This window comes from Sorex fumeus, unplaced genomic scaffold (assembly GCF_029834395.1).
Source record: "Sorex fumeus unplaced genomic scaffold, SorFum_2.1 ptg000034l, whole genome shotgun sequence".
NCBI lineage: Eukaryota > Metazoa > Chordata > Mammalia > Eulipotyphla > Soricidae > Sorex > Sorex fumeus.
In genome coordinates, this window is record NW_026606091.1 from 30,603,687 (window position 1) to 30,629,449 (window position 25,763).

The 25,763-nt window shown below is 56.6% G+C and overlaps 1 protein-coding gene across 1 annotated transcript in view; it reads right to left on the bottom strand.

Annotated features, from left to right (window-relative positions):
- The window catches only part of LOC130026626 (polypeptide N-acetylgalactosaminyltransferase 12-like), a 165,668-nt gene extending 140,958 nt beyond the window's left edge, over window positions 1–24,710 (bottom strand). Inside the window, exons 1-11 of the mRNA XM_056117460.1 lie at window positions 24,688–24,710; window positions 24,270–24,439; window positions 23,039–23,219; window positions 21,250–21,435; window positions 18,410–18,527; window positions 16,289–16,465; window positions 15,012–15,143; window positions 13,354–13,467; window positions 8,994–9,133; window positions 8,414–8,429; window positions 2,464–2,532 (exon numbers count right to left, since the gene is read on the bottom strand). Coding sequence (XP_055973435.1) covers window positions 2,464–2,532; window positions 8,414–8,429; window positions 8,994–9,133; window positions 13,354–13,467; window positions 15,012–15,143; window positions 16,289–16,465; window positions 18,410–18,527; window positions 21,250–21,435; window positions 23,039–23,219; window positions 24,270–24,439; window positions 24,688–24,710 — 1,326 coding nt within the window. The remainder of the gene's footprint in view (window positions 1–2,463; window positions 2,533–8,413; window positions 8,430–8,993; window positions 9,134–13,353; window positions 13,468–15,011; window positions 15,144–16,288; window positions 16,466–18,409; window positions 18,528–21,249; window positions 21,436–23,038; window positions 23,220–24,269; window positions 24,440–24,687) is intronic.
- Between the last annotated feature and the right edge of the window lie 1,053 nt (window positions 24,711–25,763).

Here is a 25,763-nt window from a genome sequence, read left to right on the forward strand (position 1 = left end):
GTGCCACTGCAGAGGGGAATGGGGGAACAGGCACCAGGGGCAGGGGAGGCCATGGAGGTGCTGCAGTGGAAGGCAGGGCTCTGGGTGCTGCATCCTGCCCTCCCTCCTGGGGACGCATCCGTGATTGAGACCTTCAACCCTTGGGGTGGACTCTCCTGGGGTCATTGACAGGCTTCACACAGGGGCAGGCAGGTGAAGCGTCTTGGCATGGTGACATGGCCGAGGCTTCCCACAATCTAGAAGCAATTGTCAACTACTGGCCAGACCTGCCCCGCCCAGTGACACACACACCCACACAGGCCTGGGATAGATCCATTTATTGCAACAATCGTGAAAATCAGACAGTGGCAGTCAGGGAGAAAGCCCGCCTTCCTCCTTCCCCTCTTCTCAGCCAGCAATACAAAGTCCCCAAACAGCCCCAAAGAGTGTGTAGAATCCGGTCACTGTATGGTACCAGCGGCCAAGCTTCAGGGCTGTCATGCGCAGAAACAGGACCCCACAATGGGGAGGGGAGAGCTGAGTTGTGACTTCTGACCTCCAAATCATTGTTTGCTAGTGCTGGGGGGATATATCTGCCATCCTGATCCCTCGGATCTTGTGGAGGGGGACATTTCTTCCCCACTGTTTCCTGGGGCCTAGTTTGGAGGGGGACATCTCGGCCCTTCCAGTCCCTGGGGCCTTGTGGGGGGGACATCTCGGCCCCCCCGATCCCTGGCTTCCAGTGGTGGGGGGCCTCTCTCTGGCCTCCCCCGATCCCTGGTGTCCAGTGGGGGGGGGCTCTCTTAATGGCACCCCCCTATCCCTGGCGTCCAGTGGTGGGGGCGCCTCTCTCTCTGGCCCCCACGATCCCTGGCGTCCACTCGTGGGGGGGCCTCTCTCTGTGGCCCCCCCCGATCTCAGGCGTCCACTGGTGGGGGGGGCCTCTCTCTCTGGCCCCTCCGATCCCTGGCGTCCAGTGGTGGGGGGCCTCACTCTCTGGCCCCCCGATCCCTGGCGCCCAGTGGGGGGGACCTCTCTCTCTGCTCCCCCGATCCCTGGCGTCCAGTGGGGGGGGCCTCTCTCTCTGCCCCCCCATCCCTGGCGTCCAGTGGTCGTGGGGGGGAGTCTCTATCTGTCTCCTCCCAATCCCTGGCGTCCAGTGGTGGGGGGTCCTCTCTCTGGCGTCCCCCGATCTCTGGCGTCCAGTGGTGGGGGGGCCCTCTCTTAATGGCACCCCCCGATCCCTGGCGTCCAGTGGTGGGGGGGCCTCTCTCTCTGGCTCCCCCCGATCCCTGGCGTCCAGTGGTGGGGGTGCCTCTCTCTCTGGCTCCCCCGATCCCTGGCGTCCAGTGGTGGGGGGGCCTCTCTCTGCCCCCCCGATCACTGGCGTCCATTGGGGGGGAGTCTCTATCTGTATACTCCCAATCCCTGGCGTCCAGTGGTGGGGGGGTCCTCTCTCTGGCGTCCCCCAATCCCTGGCATCCAGTGGTGGGGGGCCTCTCTTAATGGCACCCCCCCGATCCCTGGCGTCCAGTGGTGGGGGTGCCTCTCTCTCTGCCCCCCCGATCCCTGGCGTCCAGTGGTGGGGGTGCCTCTCTCTCTGGCCCCCCAGATCCCTGGCGTCCAGTGTGGGGGCCTCTCTCTCTGGCTCCCCCAGATCCCTGGCGTCCAGTGGGGGGGGTGCCTCTCTCTCTGCCCCCCGATCCCTGGCATCTAGTGGGGGGCCCTCTCTCTCTGGCCCTCCCCAATCCCTGGCGTAGAGTGGGGGGGGGATCTCTCTCTCTGGTCCCCCTGATCCCTGGCGTCCAGTTTGGTGGGGGCCTTTCTGGCCCCCACCCCGATCCCTGGCGTCCCGTGCTGGGGGTGCCTCTCTGCGCCCCCGATCCCTGGCGTCCAGTGGTGGGGGGACCTCTCTGGCCCCCCCCGATCCCTGGCGTCCAGTGGTGGGGGGACATCTCTGGCCCCCCCGTTCCCTGGCGTCCAGTTTTGGGGGAGACATCTCTGGCCCCCCATCCCTGGTGTCTAGTGAGGGGGCGTCTCTGGCCCCCCTGATCCCTGGCGTCTAGTGGGGGGGACATCTCTAGCCCCCGATCCCTGGGGTCTAGGGGGTGAGACATTTCTGTCCCCCTGCTCCCGGGGTCTAGTGGAGGGGAAACTGTGCCCCCTGATCCCTGGGGGGCCCAGGGGTGGGGATATTTTTTCCCCGACATCTCTGGGTCTAGTGGAAGGAGATTTTACTGTCCCCCTGATATCCTGTCTCTTGAGATGGAGAATAGTTGTGCCTTTGCCCTGATCCCTGGTCTTGCAGGGAGGGATATCCCTGGTTGTAGTGGAGGGAGAAGAGCAAAGGGCAGAGGAAGAAGGCAGAACTCGGGTGGTGTGGGGAGGACAGGGCTGGGCGAGATCAATTGGGTGAGAGAGGCAGGGTGCAGTAAAATCGAGGTATCAGCGGGGTGTCAGGCTGCCAGTGGGGCTCTTGCTGACCAGCTGCGTTTTCTGGATTTTAGGCGGGTCATTACGGTACCTGGGTCCGATGTCGGTGGACTCCTCTTCCTTAAGGACAGCAACAGGAGCGTCTCCGGATCTCACAGGTCATGGTCCCTGCCCCCTGGGACTGGACTGTCTCCTCCAGCTCCTGGACTCTGGCACTCCTCCTGCCTGGCCCCCTGCGCCTCCTCCTTCTCTGTGGCCTCCAGCTCCTCACGTTTTGTGTCCAGGAGCACCTGTGTGTTGTTTGTCTCCACGCCAATCCCTTTGGAGTGGATGGGATGTGGGGCAGCATTAGGGTCTCAGCCAAGCAAGGGAGGTGGGGGGCTGGGGGTGGGGCCGCCTGGCTCCCCTCTCCAGTAGCCCCGCCCTCTGACCCACAGGGGCTTCTCCCTGTCACTCACCCTTTTCCGGGTCTCCTTTCCCTTTCACCAGGTTCTGCAGCTGCTGTTTCTGCTTCTGAGTCCCACAGAAGAGCACCTGGGGTGAAGGCACTAGGTGAGGAGGCAGGTCTAGGGCCTTCCTGCCCCAGAGCCCGTGGCCCCTCTCTCACCTGGTCTCCCTCAGCTCCCTGATGGCGGCCTCCAGCAGGGCCTGCTGCCTTGGTGGCACCTGCAGCAGCTGGTCTATGGGCTGCTTCTGCCGCAGCATACGCTGGTACAGCTGCTCCACCTTGGAGCCCAGGTGACTGCGGGCATCCAGGTGCTCTTGTCGGCAGCTATGTGCATGTCCAGGTACCAGCAGATCGGCCCCAGGGAAGCCACTGGCACTGCACCTATTCGTCCTGCCCTGGCATCTGGGGGAGGTAGGACAGTGTCTGTGAGGACAGGCAGGAGGGCCGACTAGATCCCAGCCAGGAGATGCAGGGCTCGGACCCTCACCCACAGGCTCCCATGGGTGCTTTGTCCCAGAGCGTAGGAGTTGGGTCTCCCTCTGCCTCGGACCCTGATTCCTACCTGGCAACTGCCAACTCCAGACCCCTCTGTGTAGTGTGGGCCAGTCAGTGCCACCACAGCCCTCAGTTAGGGCATTCTCACCTGTCCTTCCTCCCATCACCCAAGGCAGGCTCTTGGCCTCACAGGGGGTCTCACCAGCCCATTTCACAGACCAGGAAAGTCACAGCCCAGAAGGCTGAAGTGTTATGCCCCAAAAATACCCTAGGGTGGAGGGGAGCTGATGGCCAGCAAATCCTGCACCCTCTCACAAAACTCTTGGTGTACAGCAACTTTTCGTCGGCCCGCAGTGAAGACATGTTGGAATGATAGGTGATAATTGGAGATGATAGGAGACTCGCCCAGCTCCAAGACTGGGAAATGTTACCCAGACCCCTTCCACTGTTGCTGAGACACAACTCAATCCTGGCCGGGCTCCCGGCCGGCCACCCCTCAGCCCTCAGACTCCAGGCGGTGCTGCGCCCGCTTCTCTCACCCTCGGCCCCCACTCACATCCGCAGTTGTTCTCCGGGTTCACCCGTTCTTCCTGGAACCTCCTGCCTCCACCTGTCCTTGGAAATGTTGTCAACGATGTGACTGTTTCGGGGGCACCCAGGGGCCGGTAAACCTGAGAGGAAGCAGACAGTCAAGGACCCCAGACCTTCAACCCCACCCAAACTTCATGGTCCACAGCCCCGACTCTTGGTTCCTCCTGCTCATCTCGGGGGCTGCTCATTTCTCACCGCCAACTGCTGCTTCGGGCCCCTTGCTAAGTAGATTATTTCCTGCTTTGGACCGACTGGAGCCCTCCTGGCAGTGCTGGCAGGGACACGAGGGACAACTAGAAACAAGCGTTCTATGTCCCGGCCCTAGAGCTCTCTGCATTTTCATGGTCGTAACATTCTGGGGAGTGGACAGTAGACCCCATCTCCTCTGGCTGCCCGCAGAGCAGGACACAGGTGCGGAGGGACGGGGAGACTCGCCCAGCTCCTGCTCCCAGCCTGTCTCCCCTGTCACAGTGCCCCATTCACAGGGCCCCTCCCTCAACACTCGAAGTCACTCCTCCCCGCCTTGCCCTCCTCAGACATCACAGGCTTCAAGCTCCTGGTGCTGTGCACCAGCCCAAATCACTCTCCCCTAAAGGATGACGCTCTGCCAAGCAATCCTCCGTCTTTATAAGATACACTTGATGTTTTAAAATTCTGTTCTTTCAGCTCTTTCTGTCCCAAACAAGAGGGAAGGGGTGTTTTCGCACAGTTAGACCCACTGGTAGGAGGGACTGTGATGAGGGGTCTGGGAGTCGGGGACCCTGCTTTGACTCCCCAGTTCCTCAGTGCTGCCCTGAGATCCCACCCCCATCATTTCCTGAGCTGGGTGGGCCAGTGTACAGCCACCCAGTTCTTTGATCAGTGGGAACCCAGGAGATCCTATTCTGGTGGCAGGAGGAAACTGGGCCTGGAGAGAGGGTCTCTGGGGACTCCCATCCCAGAGTCCCGAGAGACCCTGGCGAGGGCAGAAGTTGCTGGAGGACAAGAATGCCTGAAAACTTGGCTGGAAATGGCCGGGGGCTTTATCCTGGGCCTCCTGGCCACACACTGACCAGTGCAGAACCAGCGCATGGCCCTGGGCTTGCGGGTTAGCACCGACCTAGCACTTTTTATTACCATCTTTTCATGCTCTGCCGATTTCCAATGATCCCCTAGGGAAAGGGTCAACATGCGGAAGGTGCATTGGGGCCACTTCTCCCTTAAGCCTCCTTGAGAGAGGGTGTCACGAGGGGCGTGCCAGGAGCCTTTTCTATAGACAGGGATGTGGCCGTGGCCTCGGGACACTCTGAGTGATTCCTCCCTGCCTTGCCCTCCTCAGACATCACAGGCTTCAAACTCCTGGTGCCAAGCACCAGCCCAAATCATTCACCCCTAACGGATGAGGCGCTGCCATGTGACTCTCCGCCTTTACAAGATATATCTGATGTTTTAAAATTCTGTTCTTCCATCTCTTTCTGTCCTAAATTAGACGGAAAGGGTGTGGTCGCATGGTAAGAGGTTTTTGGCAGGAGGGTCTGTGGTGAGGGGTCTGCGCACCCGGGGACCCTACTTTGACTCCCCAGCGCCACTGAGGCAGCTCCTCAGCATTCCCCTGAGCTCCCACCCCCATTGTTTCCTGAGCTGGGGAGCCAGTGTTCAGCCACCCAGGTCTTTGGACAGCAGAAGCCCAGGAGGTGCTATTCTGGGGACAGGAACGGACAGGTCCTGGAGAGGGGCTCTCTGGGGACTCCCATCCCAGAGTCCCGGGAGACCCTGACGAGGACAGAGGCTGCTGGGGACAAAACTGCCGGAAGACTTGCTGGAAATGGGCCCGGGCTTGATCCTGTGGCCTCGGGGCCATACAGTGACCAGTGCAGGGCCAACGCAGGGCCTTTTCTTACCGTCCATTGTGCTCTGCCAATTTCCAAAGATCCCCTAGAGATGACCCCTAGAGGTGACCCGTAGATGACCCGTAGAAGGGTCACCATCTGGAAGTGACCCCTAGATGACCCCTCGAAGGGTCAACAGGGGGAAGGTGTGTTGGGGCCACTTCCCTCTCAAGCATCCTTGAGAGAGGGTGCCCCGAGGGGCGGGGCCACGAGCTTTTTTTATAGGTAGGGATGGGGGCGTGGCCTCGGGGCTGCAACCCCATTGGCCAGGGGGAAACCTAGAGCTCCCGGGGCAACCTCAGGATGAAGGCTGCACCAGCCTCTGCCCTGGTGGGCCTGACGGGCCTCCCCACCCCCACCCGGACCCTCGGGCACTGCCCCCTACCGACGATGGTGGCTTGGAACTCTGTGGGCCCCATGGTGGGCCAGGAGCACTGACCCTTTCGGTCTCCCATAGCTCAGTCCACAACTTTCTCATTCCAAGAGATCACGTCCCCCCGTGCCCAAGCTGAGCTGCAGCTGCCAGGATTAGCCCCTGAGCACCCCTAGGTCTGGCCTGGCTGCTGCTGTGGGAGCCCAGCGAGCCTGGCAGAGGGGCTGTCCTGGTTGCTGTCCTCACCGCCCCTCCCTCCCCAGGCCCCTCTCCTTTCTGTCTTTGGAGCCCCTGCCCTCCCTGCCCTTCCCCTCTCCTCTCCTCAGGCCCGCAGAGTTCTTGCTCCCGCCATATCCGTTGTCCACGTTCGCTCTGTCCTTCTGTCTCTGCTTCCTCCCAGACTGCCACAGCCAGTTTGTGGGGCCTTTGAGCCCCCAGACCCAGTCAGTCCCTGACCAGTTCCCCGTGTTGCACAGAGACTTCCCTTTCTGAGCCCTGGAGGACTCTTAATGACCCCACAGAATCTCCCCATCCCAGCTCTGCCCCTTTCTCTGAGACTCAGTCCATCCTATTGGGAGCTGGACACCAGACTTGGCCTTGGGGAAGCTGGACGCTTCTCTCATGTTGCTCCCAGCCTGTTCTGGAAATCCCTCTCAATACACACACTCCCAACTAGGGCCACTCAGCCTGGCCACGCTGCCCTCACGAGTCCTGCAGCCTGAAAGGAACCCCAACTCCCCCATATCGCCCGTGCCCACTATGGCACCCCCGAGTGCCCCTGTCCTCCCTTCCCTGAGCACATTCAGGCCCCAGTGGTCTGCGGCTGTCTCCTGTAGCTCTGACATCTCCACCTCTCACATTCGCTGGGCTGAAAATCAAATCCATCTCTGATGGTGGGGCACAGGGTCACTGTGGGCTTGTGCTGTCTGGGGAGCTTGTGGGCAGTGAAGGGTTCCACACTGGGGTGAGGCTCTGGGCAGAAAAGGTCCATCCAGTCCTTGAGAGGCTTAGAAAATACCTGGAGGTTTGTAGGTCCTTATCCTGAAACATCGACTGGCCACTAGGGGTGGGAACTCACATAGCATTGGGGCAAGGTGGGGGGCTCTTCCTGGGGGGCACTGCAGAGGGGGTATAGATGGGATAGGCACCATGGGTGGGCAGTGACAGGCTCTGGACATGGTGAGACCCCATGGCACGGATTCCTCATCATCCAGAAGCACGAGCCATTCCTGGCAGGACCCGCCCCGCCCAATGGCACACACCCACACAGACTATGATGGATCCACTTATTGAAATAGTCGTGGTAACAGGATGGTGGTTGTCAGGGAGAGTGGCCCAGTCCTCCTCCTCTCTCTCCTCTGCCACCAATTTATGATTTCCTAAACTTCCCCAAGACATGCCTACCACTCAGTTGCTCTGACTTCTACTGTCTGATGCTACAGTAACTTATTAGTCCTTGTTTCTGGCAATTTTTCAGGTTTTACTGTTATTATTCAATCTCTATTATGTATAATAAAGTTTCTCTTTCTCCTCCTTCTTCCTCTCCCACTCTTTCTCTCTCTCTCTCTCTCTCTGTCTCTCTGTCTCTGTCTCTCTGTCTCTCTCTCTCTCTCTCTCTCTCTCTCTCTCTCTCTCTCTATGAGCTTCTTAAAGTTTCCCATTAGCAACCTCTTTTTGTTAGGAAATTTTTTCCGTGGCCCCTGATTTTGGGGTATGTAAAATAAGGATACAAATATTTATTTGATAAATCATAAATAAATTTATTTGATTTTTTCTTTCTTTTTGGGTCACATCCAGCGATGCACAGGGGTTACTCCTGGCTCTGCACTTAGGAATTACTCCTGGCAGTGCTCGATGGACCATATGGGATGCTGGGAATTGAACCTGGGTTGGCCGCCTGAAAGGCAAACACCCTACCTGCTGTGCTATCGCTCCAGACCCCTACGTCATAAATAAATTTAAAGTAAAACAAGTATCTTTTAAGTTATGCAAACCCCGTGTGTAGTCTTGATCTACAGTTTAAGAAGCCAGGCCTGGTGCTCACACAAAGTCCTACCCTTATTTCTACACATATGTGAATAAAAGTGTGCACACATACATGCATACACATAGTCCATCTTCACTTTTACATACACGTGCACACACATAAAAATGCACACTTTTACACATGCACATACAGTACAATCCACACATCTATACACATGCATACACACACCATGTACATACAGTGCCATCCTCACGTCTACACACGAACATAAAAGTCAGACGTATGTTCTCACTGGTGCTGGGGGCCACCAGGGCCATCCCAGTGATGCTTGGGACCTCCAGGGCTGTAAATGGTGAAGTTCAGGAGGGGCCACGTGGGATAAATCCAGGGCTGGGTGTGTGCTTTGGTGACCCCTGTGACCATCTCCCCTTCCGCTCCCCCTGATTCCAGAGCTGGGGAAAATGGGGGTGAGGTTTACAGAAGTAAAACAGTTTCCACACCACCCCAACCCTCCCCCCGCAGGATCTGCCCTCACATCTGCTTTAAGGAGACCACATTCAAGCAGCAGCAGCAGCAGCCCCCAGGCCGGTCCCAAGCCCCGCCCAGCCCCCAGCAACTCCAAGTGAACAAGAGAAGACAGGCCAAGCATTAGGGATCCTGCAAGACAAAGGCGCCAACAGTTCCCCATCCCACCCCACCCCCATTCCCAGCATGTCCCTTATCACAGCATGCCTGGGGCCTGCTCCTCCCTGAGACTCCCGGGGTCTACTTCAGCCCCAAGATTGACAGCACAGATGACACTGCCCACTCACCTAGCGCAGGAGGAAGTAGTGGTTCTTGGGGACCGGGTCCTGGCAGAGCTCCATGACCAGGCTCTCCCCGCCCGCCTCCACCGCCAAGCACCCCTCGGGCTGGTGGGTGTTGTAGCGGATCTCCTTCCGGGATGTATACTCGAAGAACTGCAAAGGAGCCGTCCGTGGGCAACGGTTACTGTCGGCCATGGAGGAATGGACGGACACCAGGCAGGATCAGAGCACAGAGGCCAGGCAGAGAGCCTGAGTGTCCAGTCTTGAGGGTCTGTGAGTGTCTGGCCAGAGTTCCCCAAGGCCCCCTTCTCATGCTCTGCTTCTTCCCTGGGTGTTTGAGACCCCACGCTGTCCCTACCCTTGAGCTGGCCAGAAAATGGACGGTCTCAGTAGCTGAGTGGGCAACTCTGAGGCCTGAGCTGCCCTTTCTCTTCTCTGGGCTTTTCTGCCTCTTCCCGGCAAACTTGAGGGAGTTTGATCCAAAGCAATGGCACTGTAGAATCACTAAAATGTCCTTTGGAGGCAGGAATTGCACTGCCAGGGAGAGGGCAGGCCTGGGTCACACAGGGAGACAGGGTGCTGGAATCCGGCTTCTCCGGCCAAGTAGGTGCCCTCCTGAGCCGACCCAGATCTGCAGGGTTTTCCTTTTTCTTCCTCTAACTGTAGGTATTCGTGCACAGTTAGTCATAACTGCACAAACGGGTTTCTCTGAGTCCTATCGGGCACTGCTTGATCCGTTTTCTATTTCCCAGATGTTCTACAATGAGTCTGTATTACCTTTGCATGCAGAGAATCAGTTCATCTCACCCCTCCAGAATTACATGGTGCAGGGCCAGAGGGATAATACAGTGGAGATGGTGTTAGCCTTGCTGACCTGAGTTCAATCCCTGGCATCCCATATGGTCCCCTGAGCACTGCCAGGAGTGATTCCTGAGTACAGAGCCAGGAGTAACCCCTGAGTATCCCCAGGTATGACTCAAAAACAAAAATAAAAACAAAAAAAGAACTACATGATGTGAACCACCAAGAGGTCAAAAGGCACAATATTCCCAAAAAAGACATCTGAGCATGCATGGATCATGCAAGAGGAAACAATCAAATATAAACCATAAACATACAATGATGACAATTAGTTAAAACTAATTTTAACTTGTCAACACAAACTTGGCCAAGAGCATTGATTCATTCGAATGCCTAACAACCGGAATTGGACGTTTACATTTGAATGATGTGGCTCACTGCCTGCAGTTTCTATCTTTGTTGTCTATGCACCAACATCTCATTATGATGAAAGAGAAATCGAGAAGTTCTACATGGAGCTAGAGAAGTTCTATAAAGAAGACCACACCTTCTACAAGATCATTGTGGGTGATTTTAATGCCAAGATAGGACCGAGAAGATCAGCTGAAGAACTTCACATTGGGACCCATGGCCTAGAATGGAACGAACAGGGTGAGAGACTGTCTGAGTTCATCATGTCGACCAAGACCATTCATGGTAACTCACAGTTCCAGAAGGCAGAATCTAAACGATGGACATGGGAGTCTCCCGGTGGACGATTCCACAACGAAATAGACCACATCATATTCAATCGACGGTTTTGCCTGACTGATGTCGCTGTTGTCCCAAAATTTCGAACGGGATTGGACCACCGTCTCCTTCGTGCAAAATTCTACTTCACAGAGCGGGGAGAAAGGGCTGCAAAGTTCAAAAAGAGAACTCCCAGAATGACCACCAACTGGGAACTCTTTGGTACTATTGCGGCAACATGGGAAGATGCCATTGTTGACAACATTGACGAGGAATACGATCAACTGGTTCAGCACCTCCATGAATGTGCGAGGAACGCCAAGAGAGAGATAGCCACAAAAAATCACCTATCTTCAAAAACTCTTGAGCTAATTCGCCAGCGTGGTTTGGTGCGTGCCTCAGGCAACCGCAAGCTAACGTCCAAGCTCCCAAAGCAGTGCAGAGATGCAATCAAGGAAGACCTCAAAGAGAAAAGAGCAGAAGTACTGGGAGATGCGGCAGAAGCCGGGAAAAGTATTCATAACGCCTGCCTGTCCTTCGCCAACTACAAGACCAAGATGACTGCCCTCCAATGTCCTGATGGATCCATCACATCCTCCAAAACGGCAATGGAGAAGATTATCTATGACTTCTACTCAAATCTCTTCGACAGCCATGTCCACTTGCCAACATACCAAATTCTACAGGATGGATATGTCGTTCCCAATGTTCTCCCTTCTGAAATCCGACACACCATTTCGTCCGTAAAGAAACAAACAGCACCTGGCCCAGACAAGGTCAGACCTGAACACCTGAAAAACCTGCCGTCAGTACTCATCAATACACTGGCTCGGCTCTTCACTCACTACCTGTCTGAATGCAAGGTTCCGTCCCAATGGAAAACCAGCAGGACCGTACTACTGTTCAAGAAGGGAGACATCCATGACATTGGCAACTATCGCCCGATCTGCCTATTGTCTGTCATCTACAAGTTGTTCACTCGAGTCATCCTAAATAGGATTGGCAGAACACTAGATGAAGGACAACCATGCGAGCAAGCCGGGTTCCGCAAAGGATTCAGCACCATCGACCATATCCACACGATAACCAAGCTCATTGAGGTTTCTCGGGAGCTCAAGATGCCGCTTTGTTTAACATTCATTGATTTAAAGAAGACCTTTGATTCTGTTGAGACGGAAGCAGTCATTGAAGCCCTAGCCAATCAGGGCATTCAAGCCCAATACATCAGGATCCTCCATGAGCTGTATTGCGGATTCACTACCAGGATCTCACCATTCTACAAAGAAGTGATCATTGATGTCAAGAGAGGGGTGCAGCAGGGTGATACCATTTCACCGAAACTCTTCAGTGCCACCCTCGAGAACATCATGCGACGACTGGAATGGGAAGGAATGGGAGTGAAGATAGATGGTCGGCAACTACACCACCTCCGCTTTGCTGATGACATTGTTTTAGTAACACCAAACATCAGCCAAGCAGCACAAATGCTGGCTGACTTTGACCGTGAGTGTGGAAAGGTAGGACTACAGCTGAATCTTACGAAGACAATGTTTATGAGAAACAGCCTCGTACCTGATGCCCTAACCGCTCTCAATGGAACAACCATCTCCGAATGCAACAGCTATGTGTACCTAGGTCGAGAGATCAACATGACAAATGACCTGGCACCCGAGCTGCGCAGGAGGAAGAGAGCGGCTTGGAACGCCTTCAAGAACGTCGAAGAAATAGCTAAGAGGATGAAGAACCTCCAGCTCCGGGCACACCTCTTTGATTCCACTGTTCTTCCTGCATTAACATATGCCTCAGAGACCTGGGCCCTACGCAAACAGGATGAGAACTCTATTCAGGTCTCCCAAAGAAGAATAGAAAGAGCTATGCTTGGAATATCACGTTTCACTCAAATGAGAGAAAGAATCCGGAGTTCCGACATCCGTCGACGATCAAGAATCAGGGACACTGTCTCATTTGCCAAGGTGTCAAAAATCAGATGGGCTGGTCACGTAATGAGGTTTAAAGACGACCACTGGACTAGAGCTGTTACCGACTGGATTCCACAGGATGTCAAAAGACCGCGTGGCCGCCCACCTACCAGATGGTCAGACTTCTTCGTCAAGATCATGAACAATCGGTTTGAAGCCCTTCATGTTCCCGGAGCGAACAGATGCCATTGGGCTACACTAGCACGCGACAGGGACAAATGGAGACGTTACTGGCGCCCGCTCGAGCAAATCGACGACTAACGGGAAGTTAAGTGATTAAGTGTTTAAGTTAAAACACAGAATCCAGAGTCTGTGCATAGAGGAAAGAGGGACAAGAAACTCACCTTCATCCTAAGGCGGTTTCTCCAGGTCCTCTCGGGCACACTTGCTTCACTTTCTAGTTCTCAAATATTTTACAATGAGTCTCTATTACCTTTATAAATTGAAGAGGTCAAATATTCACTTTTTAAAAAACACACATAGAGGTGCTGAAAGTAGATAAAGGACCAAACATAATGGCCTCTCAGTATCTGTATTGCAAACCATAATGCCCAAAAGTAGAGGGAGAGTAAGAAAGAAATTGTCTGCCGTAGAGGCAGGGGATGGGGGTGGCAGGAGGGACACTGGGAACATTGGTGGTGGAAAATGAGCACTGGTGGAGGGATGGGTGTCTGATCATTGTATGACTGAAACTCAATCATGAAAGCCCTGTAACTGAATACCACAGTGATTCAACAAAAAAAAAATTAAAATTAAAAAACAACAACACACATAGATCTTCCCCAATTTTCCTCTTTAAGAGGCTCCCAAGACCTTGAACCCAGGGGCCCCTGCTGCCGTTTTCCAGAGAGAAGCGTCACCTACCTGGTTCTGGCCCAGGCCATGACAGGTGTACAAAATGACCTGGTGCCCCACAATCTGGTTTTCATCAGGAGGATTATAGTCAAAGCAGAGTCCTTGCAATCCTTTATTGTGGAGCTACCAAGAAACATAACGGGAGTTTCCAGTTCAGGTTTACACACAACTGAGTCAACCCAGGATGCTGCGGGAGGAGAAACAGCGAGTGAGGAGGGCCCGGCACAAGAGCCAGGCCCAAAAGTAAGAGCTTCTGGGACCTGAGCGATAGTACAGAAGGTCAGATGGCTGGCCTTGCACATGGACAAACCCCAGCAACCCACAGGACCTCCTGAGCACCGCCAAGAGTGATCCCTGAGCACAGAGCCAGAAGTAAATCCCTGAGCACCGCAAGGCATGGACCCCACACCAAAAGTAAACAAATAAATAAGAGCTTCCTTAATTTATTCATTTTGGATTTTTTGGGGGGGATTGAAGGAGGGGAGTATCACATCTAGCAATGCTCAGGGCTTACTTCTGGCTCTGTGCTCAGAGATCACACCTGGTGGTACTTGGTGGGGAATCCTATGGGGTGCTGGGGATAGTGCCCAGTTTGGTCACATGCAAAGGCCTGGAGAGCATCATGCCCCATCATCCCCTCCAGGGCTGCGCTTGGACAAAAGAGAAATGCAGTGGGACGGGGTGGGGTGGGGATGCAGGAGACAGAGGCAGGGCGAGCAAGAGTGACACACTCCCTGGGGCAGGCAGCCCACGACGGCCTCCTGATCCTCTCGGCACCTCGGGAGACCTGGACACTTCACAGTGGCCAAGGATTCAAACGTGTTCAGAGCCCGCTGGGTGCTGACCAAAGGGCTTCCAGAATGGGGGAAGCAGCGTCGCCCAGCCGTGCAGCCCAGGAGAGGGGAGTCTCTACCTTGGCGTGATTTCTCTCCAGAGTGAATGGCACTGGGGCCGGAGAGGGTCTGGGGGGTGAGGGCACTCGCCAGGCAGGCAACCAAGCCCCAGTCTGATGCCAGCACCATCATGAGTCACCACTGAGCACCACCGGGTGAAGCCCAACCCCAACCCCCACAGCCCAAATACTTCCCATTTGTGTGCAGGGGTTTGGGGGGGAGCGGAACGGGTGTTTAGGCCATACTTCGAGGTACTCAACGGCCACTCCTGACGGTGTTCAGGGGACCACGTCTGGCACCGGGGATCAAACTAGGGTTGGCCACACAGAGGGCAAAGCTTAAACTTAACCCCGGGACTATCTCTCTGCCCCCCCCCCAAAGATTTCTTTTCTCTTTCTTTTGGTGAACAACAGAAGTGACTCTCCTTTTCCTGCCCCATCCTACTGTACCCCCCCACTGGTCCCCAAGGACCCCTGCGGTGGGAATGACTACCTGGCCCAGACACTGAGACTCGGGTGTGAAGTGATGTGATGGGTAGAGGTGGTGTGGAGAGTCCAGGCAAGCCTCAGTCTCCTCATGCACAAAATCACAGGCAGAACCTGACTCTCGTTCACATGCTCCCACGTGAGCGAGCTGAGAGCCAAACCCAGCCGGGGGAGGGGAAGAGCCGGGGAGAGGGCCGGGGCTGGGGAGCCCAAGGGACCCCATCGAGGACCTGCCCCATGCAGAGGGTGGGGACCCTGCTGGCAGCACCCCCGGGCGCAGCCCTCTCACCATCCCGAAGCAGCCGGGCCGGTCCTCGGGCACGTGCAGCTCAGGATACACGTTCTCCAGGAACCACCTGAAGTCCTTACACTTGAGCTTCTCACGGAGCTGCCGCCTCTCGGTCACGTCGCCAAAGGACTCCTGAGGGGGGTCCATGCGGTCAGCCTGAAGGTCCTCCACTGCCCCCCAATCCACCCCACCCCACCCCAGTCCTGGGATGTGATGATGCCCCCAAGCCCCAGCTGTGCAGGTATGGGTGGGTGCCCAGGGAGAGAGCTGTAGCAGCCTGGGTACCACACACACACACACACACACACACACACACACACACACACACAGGGTTCCCCGTTGCCCAGCTCCAGCCTGGGGAGACCCAGTGCACCTCGATGGTCATGAAGCGCCTAGGACATGATGGGAGCCCCAAACCCCAGCCCTGTGGGCATCCCTGGACACACAGCACTTCTTCAATGGGACAGATTGAGGAAGGCTGGCTGAGGTAGACACGCATGCAAAGCCAAGAGACGGGGCTGGGATGAGATGAGATAGCGCACATATGCATGACCCATCCCCAGCACCACACACACACACACACACACACACACACACACACACACACATACTCTGTGTTGAAGAGATAGCTCAATGGTCAAGAGCACATACAGGAGGCCCAGGTCCGAGTCCCGGCACGGCAGGGAACCCCCAGCACTGAGTCAAGGGTAGAACCCAAGCACCTCCAGGTGGGGGTCATAAGTAAACAGGAACCAGAGAGCTCGTGCAAAGGGCAGGGCGCTTGCCTGGCAGGTAGCCACCCTGCCCTGGTCCCTGCCACCTCATTTGGTTCCCAGAAAAAAAATCACCAGGCATGATCCCTGAGTGCAGAGCCAGGAAGAGGCCCTGGCGACCATGGCATGGGGCCTGACCTCCCCTCCACGACAGAAATACCCACGATCTGAAGAACATGCAGTGGCTGGAGGTAGCTGAAACCCAGCCCTGATTTTCCTAGAAGCAACAAGCTCAGGGTACCCCAACCTGGGGTGGGCAGCATGAGCTGCTGGCTGTGATTCTCAAGGCCGGGTGGGCATCAAGAGACATCAGCAGAGGGTCATCACAACCATGGAGGAATCAAGTAGTCCCCCACTGGCCTCACCAAGGCCCACCGCAGCTTTTCCCTCCGGAAGTGGATGTGCGGGCACGGAGGGTAGAGGGAGGATGGAGGAGGAAGGGGGGGTTGGTTCTGAGGAGGCCTGCAGGGGTGAAGGCAGACGGGGCGGGTGGGAGGAGCTCACCAGGCGTGCGTGGGGGTTGCGGTGGTAGAAGAGCTCCTTGAACTCATCCAGCCACACGTCGGCAGCGCGGACACTGTTGGCCAGAGCCTTTTTGCGTGAGTAGGGAGCTTGCTTGGGGAAGACGTGGCCGACGTGTGAGCAGGGGTGCGTTTCCAGGGTCCCGCCGCACTGCCAGATCTGCAGGGCAGAGGAGTGGCTGGGTGAGGGGAGCGGGTCCATCGGCACGGCTGTCCCTTGAGTACAGAGGCCGGGCACCAAGCATCACCCAAAGAGACACTGCCGAGACCACACCCTCCAGGGCATGAAACAGGCGGCCCCCTCCACCCCACTCCTCACCCCACCGCCCATCCCTGCCTCACCCACCCCCATGCACACACGGGCTCCAGAGCGCAGCCAAAGAACAAGGGAGCGGCCCAAGGTCTAGCCACCAGAACCAAGACCACAAGCCCATGCACTGTTTGTTCATGCGTGGGGCTCACAGGGCCCAGAGTGGGCCCGGCCAGGAGCTCGTGGGTGGGTGACAGTCCACACGGGCGGATTACCTGATCTCCTAGCCAGAGAAGAGAGGAAAGCAGCTAGGAAGGAGAGAAGTTGGGAAGGGAGAAAGAGGAACTGCCAGACACAGGAGAAGCAGCCTGGCACCTGGAGGAGAGGCAGAAAGACCATTAAAAGCACACCTCAAAACCCAACGAGGTAGACTCATGCAAGGGCAGAGGGGTGTGAACCACCACACCCCACCACTGGCCCCCAGGATGAACCATCCAGAAAAGCAGCTGAAGGGCTGGAGACACAGTACAATGGGGTTGGGCACCTGCCTTGCATGTACCTGACCCAGGTTCAGTTTCTGGCAGCTCCGACGGTCCCCTGAGCACCGCCAGGAGTGAGCCCTGAGTTTGGGTTTCAACCAAATTCAAAAAGAAAATTTTTTTTGAAAAATAAGACCCAAAAGGACAGTACCTTACGATGGGAGAAGGAAAGCCCTGCGTGGAAGATAAAATTTCTATTTGGTTCACTCTTTATGCAAAGCTGGGATGTTCTGTTACTTAAAAAAAAATTCCAGGGGCCAGAACACTAGTACAGCGAGTAGAGCATACTGCCTGGCATGGGGCCAACCCAGGTTCAATCCCCGACATCCCATAGGGTCCCTCGAGCACAGACAGGAGTCATCTCTGAGGGTAGAGCCCAGTGTATCCCCTGAGCCCCACTGTGTGTGGCCCCAAAACAAAACAAGCAATCAGAAAAGATGAAAAAAATTCTCACAAAAATTAAACAGAGGGGCTGGAGCGATAGCACAGTGGGTAGGGCGTTTGCCTTGCACGAGGCTGACCCAAGTTTGATTCCCAGCATCCCATATGGTCCCCCAAGCACCGCCAGGAGTAATTTCTGAGCACAGAGACAGGAGGAACTCCTGAGCATCGCAGGGTGTGACCCAAAAAGCCAAAAAAAAATTAAACAGAAAATTTTAACATCATCAAAAAGCATGACCAATGGCATATGGTCTTGAAATGTAATATGCCAGACACAAGTTCATTGGGAATCCCACGGAAATGGCGGGGGTTCTCACAGAACTGTCACTCGGGGATTCTGAGGGCAGAGGGCGGCCTCAGGGGGTGCGCTCGTTAATGTGACTCTTGCTCCGGCCTGCACGTCCAGCTACTGAACCTGACCCCTTTAACAAGCTCTCCCGAGAATCCTTCTCGGTGTCAGACTCTGAATGTCACCCTGCTACATACATATAGAGGCGACTTCCTAAAGTGCTTAGCAAGCCTGGCGACCAAAGGTGGACCAGGAGGCAGGATGCTGTGTCTGGGGCCAACCTCGGCCCAGGGCAGCAGAGGGGAAGAAAAGAATCAGGGGACCTAGGAGGTTCCTTCCCTGCCTCCTGCTTTTCTAGTTAAAAGCACGTTCTGTGAGAAGGTCAGATGAGAGAAGCACATATATAGGCTGTCCACGTGTCCACTCTCAGGACACTGGACAAAAGGCCAAGGCGGGGAAAAGTCCAACAGGTTTTCATGAAATCCAGAGAGACAGAGGCATGGAGAGAGAGAGAGAGAGAGAGAGAGAGAGAGAGAGAGAGAGAGAGAGAGAGAGACAAGCACGGCTACAGAAAGAGAGACAGACCCGAAAGGAGAATTCGAGGTTTTCTCCGCCCCAAACTTCCATTCCTGTATCATAAGACCCCAGATACTGAAAATATTTCTTACTCACAGCAAACAGCCCACCAGCCATTGTCGGGGACCTGGAAGAGTTGCAACACCTGCGTCTCAGTGCCAGCCGCAGGAACCCTTACCCAGGCCTGATCTGCCTTCATCAGTCTGGGAGCACTGGTGGTGGGGGGGCTCTGCTGGGAGTCCTAGCTGGGGAAGCTCCCAGACCCCTCCAAATAATCACAGAACTGCGTGTGATGCATGTGCTCTCGAGGGGTCAAGGGCAGGGACAGCTGTTTCCAGGGCGGAGAGGGTACAGGCCCGGGGCGTGTCCAGTATAGAGGAATGAACGGTGCTGGGAAGGCCTCAGCATGGGCAAAGTCTAAGCATGAGAGGACCCCGGCAGCTGCAGATGGACCCGGAGAGAGGGCGGAGAGAGCACATGGCTGGGAGGGTGGCGGGGTGGGCGGTGGTGGTGGTCTCACAGCAGAGCCCAGGCACTCACAGATGCAGCTGGGGGCTGCTGGAGGCCATGAAAGATGATTCTAGCACATTTTCCTGAAGCCTTCGATTCCCCCAACCCCACTGAGCAGGCATGGCATCTTCCCCGGCCCCCAGAGGTGGCTCAGGTCGAAAGCTGGAAGGGAAGCACCCCAGAGTGCAGATGTGGGTGTGGGAAACTGGTGGCAGCCGGGTCCCTGTGGTGGCACTGGGGGGCCCTCCCAGCACTGCAGGCTCAGAGTACACGGGAAAGGTCAGTGGGACTCCTTGGTGGGGGATGGAAGAACAGGAGGGAGGGAAGACCAAGGAAGGGAGAGAAGAGAGAGAAAAGGGAGGGAGAGAAGGAGGGAGGGAGAGAAGGAGGGAGGGAGAGAGAGAGGGAGGGAGAGAGAGACGGAGGAAGGAAGGAAGGAAGGAAGGAAGGAAGGAAGGAAAGAGGGAGGGAGGGAAAGAAAAAAGGGAGGGAGTGAGGGAGGGAGGGAGGGAAGGAAGGAAGGAAGGAAGGAAGGAAGGAAGGAAGGTAGGAAGGAAGGAAGGAGTGGGGGAGGGAAGGAGGGAAAAGGGAGGGAGGGAGGGGTGCCAGCATGAGAGCACATTCACATGGCTTTTATGGTATAAGATTAGGGAACATGGTGACTGAAACATGCAAGAAAGCTGAGATGATGTGTGGAGTTCATGCACAATTCAATCAGCTAATCAGTGGCTGAATAAATAGCAGTACTCCTACATTTAAAAAAAACTGAGATGAGACTGTGGGAGGGGCAGGCAACTGACCATGAAGCTGCTGCATGTGTGCATGTGTGTGGGTTTGTGCAAATGTCTTCATATGTGTGCACTGGAGGAGGGAGTTGGGGGGGAGGGAGTATGTCTGGACATCACAGGCTGCATCTGTGACCTGACACATGATCCCTCCTCCTCTGCCTCAGTCTCTAAATCTGCTGTGTGAGCGGCAATGCCAGTGGCCCCCCAGTGGCCACTCCAGCAATCCGGGTGCCACCCTCAATCCGTCCTTTTTCCCAGATGTCAATCAGCTTCTCCAAATCCCCCCACCGCCCCTGAGGTCCCCCCACCCCCCAGTCTCAGCCTCCGTCTTCTCCTGCGCCCGCATTTCTGACGGGGAAGTCTGCAGAGCCTCCTAACACATGCCTGGTCCCTGCACCCCATCCTGTGCCCACCAGCTCCCTCACCACGAGGCACCAGGAGTAATTCCTGAGTGCAGAGCCAGGAGTAACCCCGAGCCTCAGCAAGTGTGGCCCGAAAACTAAGCCAAACAAATGAAACAGAACGCGACCAGCCGGGCTCAGACCCAGGCTCACCCACTGACCAACGCTGGCTCTCGGCCGCCCTCACCCTGCGCCCTCACCCATCCCCTAACTGGCTTCAGTCCCACAGAGGCCTGCCACTAAGTGCTCAGAGTCGTCACCATGGAGTCGCCACCTGACCCAGAACCCCACGCCCACTTGGACAGCCGGAAGTGGCAGCCAGCCACCTCGGGCCCTGGAGACTGGCACTAGTCCAGGGGGCAGGGCACCTGTGATATCAGTCCTCCCGGGTGCATGGCACACAACTCCTGGAAGGCGGACACACCCACCGGAGGTGAAGGGGCCAACAAAACCGGCCACGTTGACACAAGGCAGAATTATGGGTTCCCAAGGCAAACATCTCGGGACCGGCAAGAAGGCAAACGCGAAGGGACAAAGCATGGTGGCCTCATTCACGTGAGGCGTCTGGAAGGGGGAAAGTTTTTGTGGGGGTGTGTTAGAGGCCATGGAGCCGTTAGGGGCTGGGGTTGACACACACCGCCTGACGGTCGGAGAGATTCTGCGAGGTCGAGGGAAAAGCGCGCTTGAGTCTCCCAAGTTATATATTTAAGAACGGTCAGAGCAGTACATTTTAGGATACATACTTCACCCTATTTTTATTTATCTTGTTTTGGCTTTGGCTTTGGGACCACACCCGGCAATGCTCGGGGGCAACTTCTGGCTCTGCACTCAGGAATCCCTCCTGGCGGTGCTCGGGAAACCATAACAGGGTGCCTGGGGGATCGAACCCAGGGCAAACTCCTGCAAGGCAAGCGCCCTACCCACTGAACTCTCTCTCCAGCCCCCTCACCTTTGTTTTTAAATAAACAAAATAGGCCAATGAATATGAACCCCACACTTAGAGCGGGGTGGGTGTAGAGTAAAAAAATAATCAGCAGATGCTTTAGAACAAAACCAGGTGGGGCCCCAGCGAAGCATCCCTGCCCTCCCCCCGGGCGTCTGCTGCAGTTGTTGGGGGGGGGGGGGTGTTACGCTCCCAGCCAGTCCTGACCTGATGACAACGATGGGGGACCGCATCCGCTTCCGCTCCCGCTCAGGGACCACATGCCACGTGAACACCAGCCGCCAGTCAAAGCCACCGATCTGAGACTCTCCGGAGTTGCCCAGGTACTCAAAAGTGTTCCAGTCAATAACGTCGATCACGGGGCACACCACCGCCGGCTCCTCCTCCCCGATCCTGCAGTGACCACACACACACACACACACACACACACACACACACACACGCACACACACGCACACATACGCACACCACCCAGATGTGGCCAGGACCGGGGTGACCAGGAACAGCCCCCCCATCCAAGCCGTGCTCGATCCCACTCCACTCAGGGCCAGTGTGTGCCCTCAGGTCCCCTGCTTCTGGACCCTGCATGGCATCGGTCCCCAATGTCACCCTCCAGCCTGGGATTCAGAGGGAGAGCGAGACACGATGATGGCTCTGCTCTCAGCCCCTGGCACTGGCCTGGGCCCCTGGGAGTCCAGCTGCCGGGACCCTCTTTGAAGCTGGGGAAGAGAAAGAAGCCATGAAGGGAGCCAGAGTGGGTGAGGACAGAGATGGGGAGGGCAGAGAGCAGCAGGGTGAGGCTGGGGGCCAGATGATGGACACCCACGCCTGGGAGAGGAGACAGTGGGTGCGTGTGCTCCAGAGGCCAGCTGCGCAGACCCTGAACCCCTCCCCCCGCATCCTTGTCCACGCCACATGGGGGCACAGCCCACCCGGAGGAATCTGGGGGTAGCTGACAATAGTGATGCAGCATCAGGAGGGAGGAAGTGGAGGGAGTAAGGTGGGTCTGGGGGAAGGGCAGCCTGGAGTGGTTCCCCTCCCCCCTGCATTTAAAACCCTTTCAAACAATGATACTTAAAAGCATAGTTTAAGACTACAGGGGTAAGAAGATAAAAAATAACCCAGGCGAGGGCCATCTGCTTCCTGTCCATGATTCTGCTCATGGTTTCCTATTGACGCTAAGGAAGGTGGGGGCCAGAGACACAGGACCCCAGGGAAGGTGCCTGCCCGACAGGTGGCTGCCCTGGTTCAATCCCCGGCACCCCATGTGGTCCCCTGAACACCACCAGGAGTGATCCCTGAGCAGAGCCAAGAGTAAGCCCTGAGCACTCACGGGTAAGCCCCTTCACACACACAAATCCCCCCCCCCCCCAAAATAAAATGCAGGGGCTGGAGCCATAACACAGTGGGTAGGGCATTTGCCTTCCACGCGGCTGACCCGGGTTTGATTCCAAGAATCCCATATAATACCCTGAGCACCACCAGGAATAATTCCTGAGTGCATGAGCCAGGAGTGACTCCCTGTGCATTGCCGGGTGCGACCCAAAAAAGCAAAAAATAAATAATAAATAAATACATAAGAGAAATTACTGTGAATCACCATTTCTGTGGGTCCCTTCAGACTTGAGGAGCCCCAGGCAACACAGGTACTGGATGACCTGGGAAAGTCAGCCCAGCATGAAGGAAAGACGACCAAAATGTGCTGCCTAGGGCTGTGATTTGATAAGATCCACACCATCCTGTTCTTGGCCTCTCTGCCCATGGCAGCACTTTTCGACTCAGGCACCTGACCAGCGGCAGTAAAAGCAACTCCCCTGCACCAGTAAGCCGTGGGTACAGCAGCGCCTGATGCCCTCGAAGGCTCCCAGACCAGGGTCCCTGATCATGTGACCAGGGATGGAGCCGTGGCCTGAGACTGGGGGACGGGGCACCCAGGCCGAGCCCGAGGCCCACGGAGCTGGGTCTCCCGTGTTCCCACTGGGCACCGCCCACGCACCTCTGCAGCAGCGGCTCCAGCCAGCCCTCGTGGCACTCGCAGTGGCAGTCCAGGAAGGTGAGGATGTCGCCCTTGGCCCCCGAAGCCCTGAGTAACCGGGCGCGCACCAGGCCCTCCCTCTTGGTGGCGCGGATGAGGTGCACCTTGGGCAGGTGGGCTTCCAGGCGCTCCTTCAGGTGCTCTGGGCAGGAGAATGGGGCAGCCGGCTCACTCCCGCCCTGCCTGGGCAAGGGAAGGCTGGGATGGAGAACTCTAGAACCACCAGCAACGTTCCCACGTGCCCCCCTTGGACCCAGACGCCCAGGTCTCAGGACTGTCAGGACTTGGTGCCCAGCTGGCTCTATCGGCATCGCCTCACGCTCACCTGCCCTGCACTCTGTCATGGGCAACGCTGAATGACCCCGAATACTCTCTCCACGATTTCCAGCCGAGTACATGGCCACCACCCCAAAGACATCAGTCCCCCAGGTTAAGATGTGTGATCCCAATGCCCCACCTGGTCCTCTGAGCACACCAGGAGTGAGCCCTGAGCACAGTGCCAGGAGCAAGCCCGGAGAACCGCCCAGCGGCCCCCAGAACAAACAAGCGAGACTACAGTCCTAAGCGTCCCCTGCAGCCAGGTGTGGCCAGGTGACTGTTCTTCTGCAGGGTGGGAGGTGAGACCCCCTACTAGGTGCTGCCCAAGTCCCCTGGACACCCTTCAGTACAGGTGGGAGTGAGAGAGAGAGGGGAGGGGCAAGGCTGGGGCATCCCAGGGAGCACAGCACCCCAAAGAAGGCGAGTGTTCACCCCTGTCCCCACCCCTGGCCCCCACACCTGCCTCCACACCTGCCCTCACACCCTCCCTCACAGTTGGCCCCCAACACCTCTCCCCCACCTCTGTCCCCAAGACCTCTCTCTCACACCCACCCCCCAACACCTGCCCTCTACACCTGTTCCCCCATGCCTATAGCCCATACCTATCCCCCACACCTGTCCCCCACACCTGCTCCCACACCTGCCCTCTACAGCCATACCCCAACTGCACGGAGACGTTCCCTGTTATCTCCTGTAAATCACTGTTATCTAGAGCCTCGCAGAGAACAGGCCAGCACAGCCTTCAATCAGAACCCGTCCACAGCGAGAATCAGACAGAGCTCAGAGGCAAGAGCAGGGGAGGGGAGGATGGGGGTCAAGGGAGGGCGGGTGGGGGGAGGGGAGGCCAGGGGAGGGAAGAGGGGAGGCCGGGCACCTCTATCGCTGTAGTCATCCACCAGGATGACCTCCTCCAGCAGGATGTCTGGGGACGTCTCAAGGACACAGTAAACGTTGCGAATTAGGGTTGACCAAGCTTCGTTATAAAACGCGATGATCACAGACGTCGTTGGCAGACTTTCATAATTGTACTTCTGCTCTCTGCACCTGCAGAAGCAACACAGCCTCAGGGACGGGGAACACCCTGCACCGGGGCATCCCAGGCCTGGCACGGTGCTTCGAAGGACCTCTGAAGGGAACGTCAGTCATGGTTGAGACCTGCCATAGAATTTGGTCGCATCTTCTGGAAATGCTTTGCCCTGGAGCCTCCTGGAAGCCTCGGTAGCTCCCAAGAAAGGTTGTACAACGACACCCAAAAAGCATGAAGTCACTCTGGTAAGGGCAGGCTGGGTCACCCACGAAGTCGTACTGTTGACATGGCCTCCAGGGCCAGATGGCCCAATGATGAACCTGGCTCAGATCCAATGCTTCAGGGCCATCCCTGGGTCGGGATGGGATCCTCCAGAGCCAAACTTGATGGTGCCCAGGGGGCAGGCAGTGTCCAGGGAGGCACTTGGGTCTTTTCACAAGGTCCCCTGACCCTGAGCTCTCTCCCTGCTCTGAGGTTGTGTATTTAAGCTGGGCAGCAACGTTCACAGTTTTGCCACCCAAAACCTAGGCAGGCTCCAAAGACAGGAAGACGGTGCCATCCTCAGGCTGAGCAGGTTTCACCTCTGTCCACTCCCACTTCAACCCCACTGCCCAGCTTCTACTCAGCTCTCTCCTCCTCTGCCTGGCACCCTCCCTGCCCTCCTTCCAGAACCACCTGGAAAAAGCCCTGTGTGGAGAACACCTGTCTGGGGTGGCCGCTCCCTCCGGCCGTCGCCCGTTCCTGCATACCAAAAACTCATGTCCCCTCCACTCATCCCCTCCTCCCACGCCCCAAGTCTCCTCACAGACACGTTTGACTCATGCGAGGCTTGGGGCTGGGGCACAGGAATGCTAGGGACACTGGTGGACACCACGGGGCAGCCTTGTGGGGAGAGGAGGTTCGGGAACACGTATGTCTGGCTGAGAATCAAATCCATCTCTGATGGAGGGTCACAGGGTCACTGTGGGCTTGTGCTGTCTGGGGAGCCTGTGGGCAGTGAAGGGTTCCACACTGGGGTGAGGCTCTGGGCAGAGAAATTCCATCCAGTCCTTGAGAGGTTTGGGAAATACCTGGAGGTTTGCAGGTCCTTTACCTGAGGCATGATCTGGCCACTAAGGGGCCTGGCACCCACGAAGCATTGGAGGCAAGGTTGGGGCTCTTCCCGGTGGACACTGCAGCGGGGGTGTAGACGCAACAGGCACCATGGGCATGTCATGTCAGGTTCTGATCCATGGTGAGACCCCCACAGGACAGCTCATGCTTCATCAAGAAGCATGAGCCGTTCCCTGGCAGGACCCGCCCCACCCAATGCCACACACCCACACAGGCTGGGATGCATCC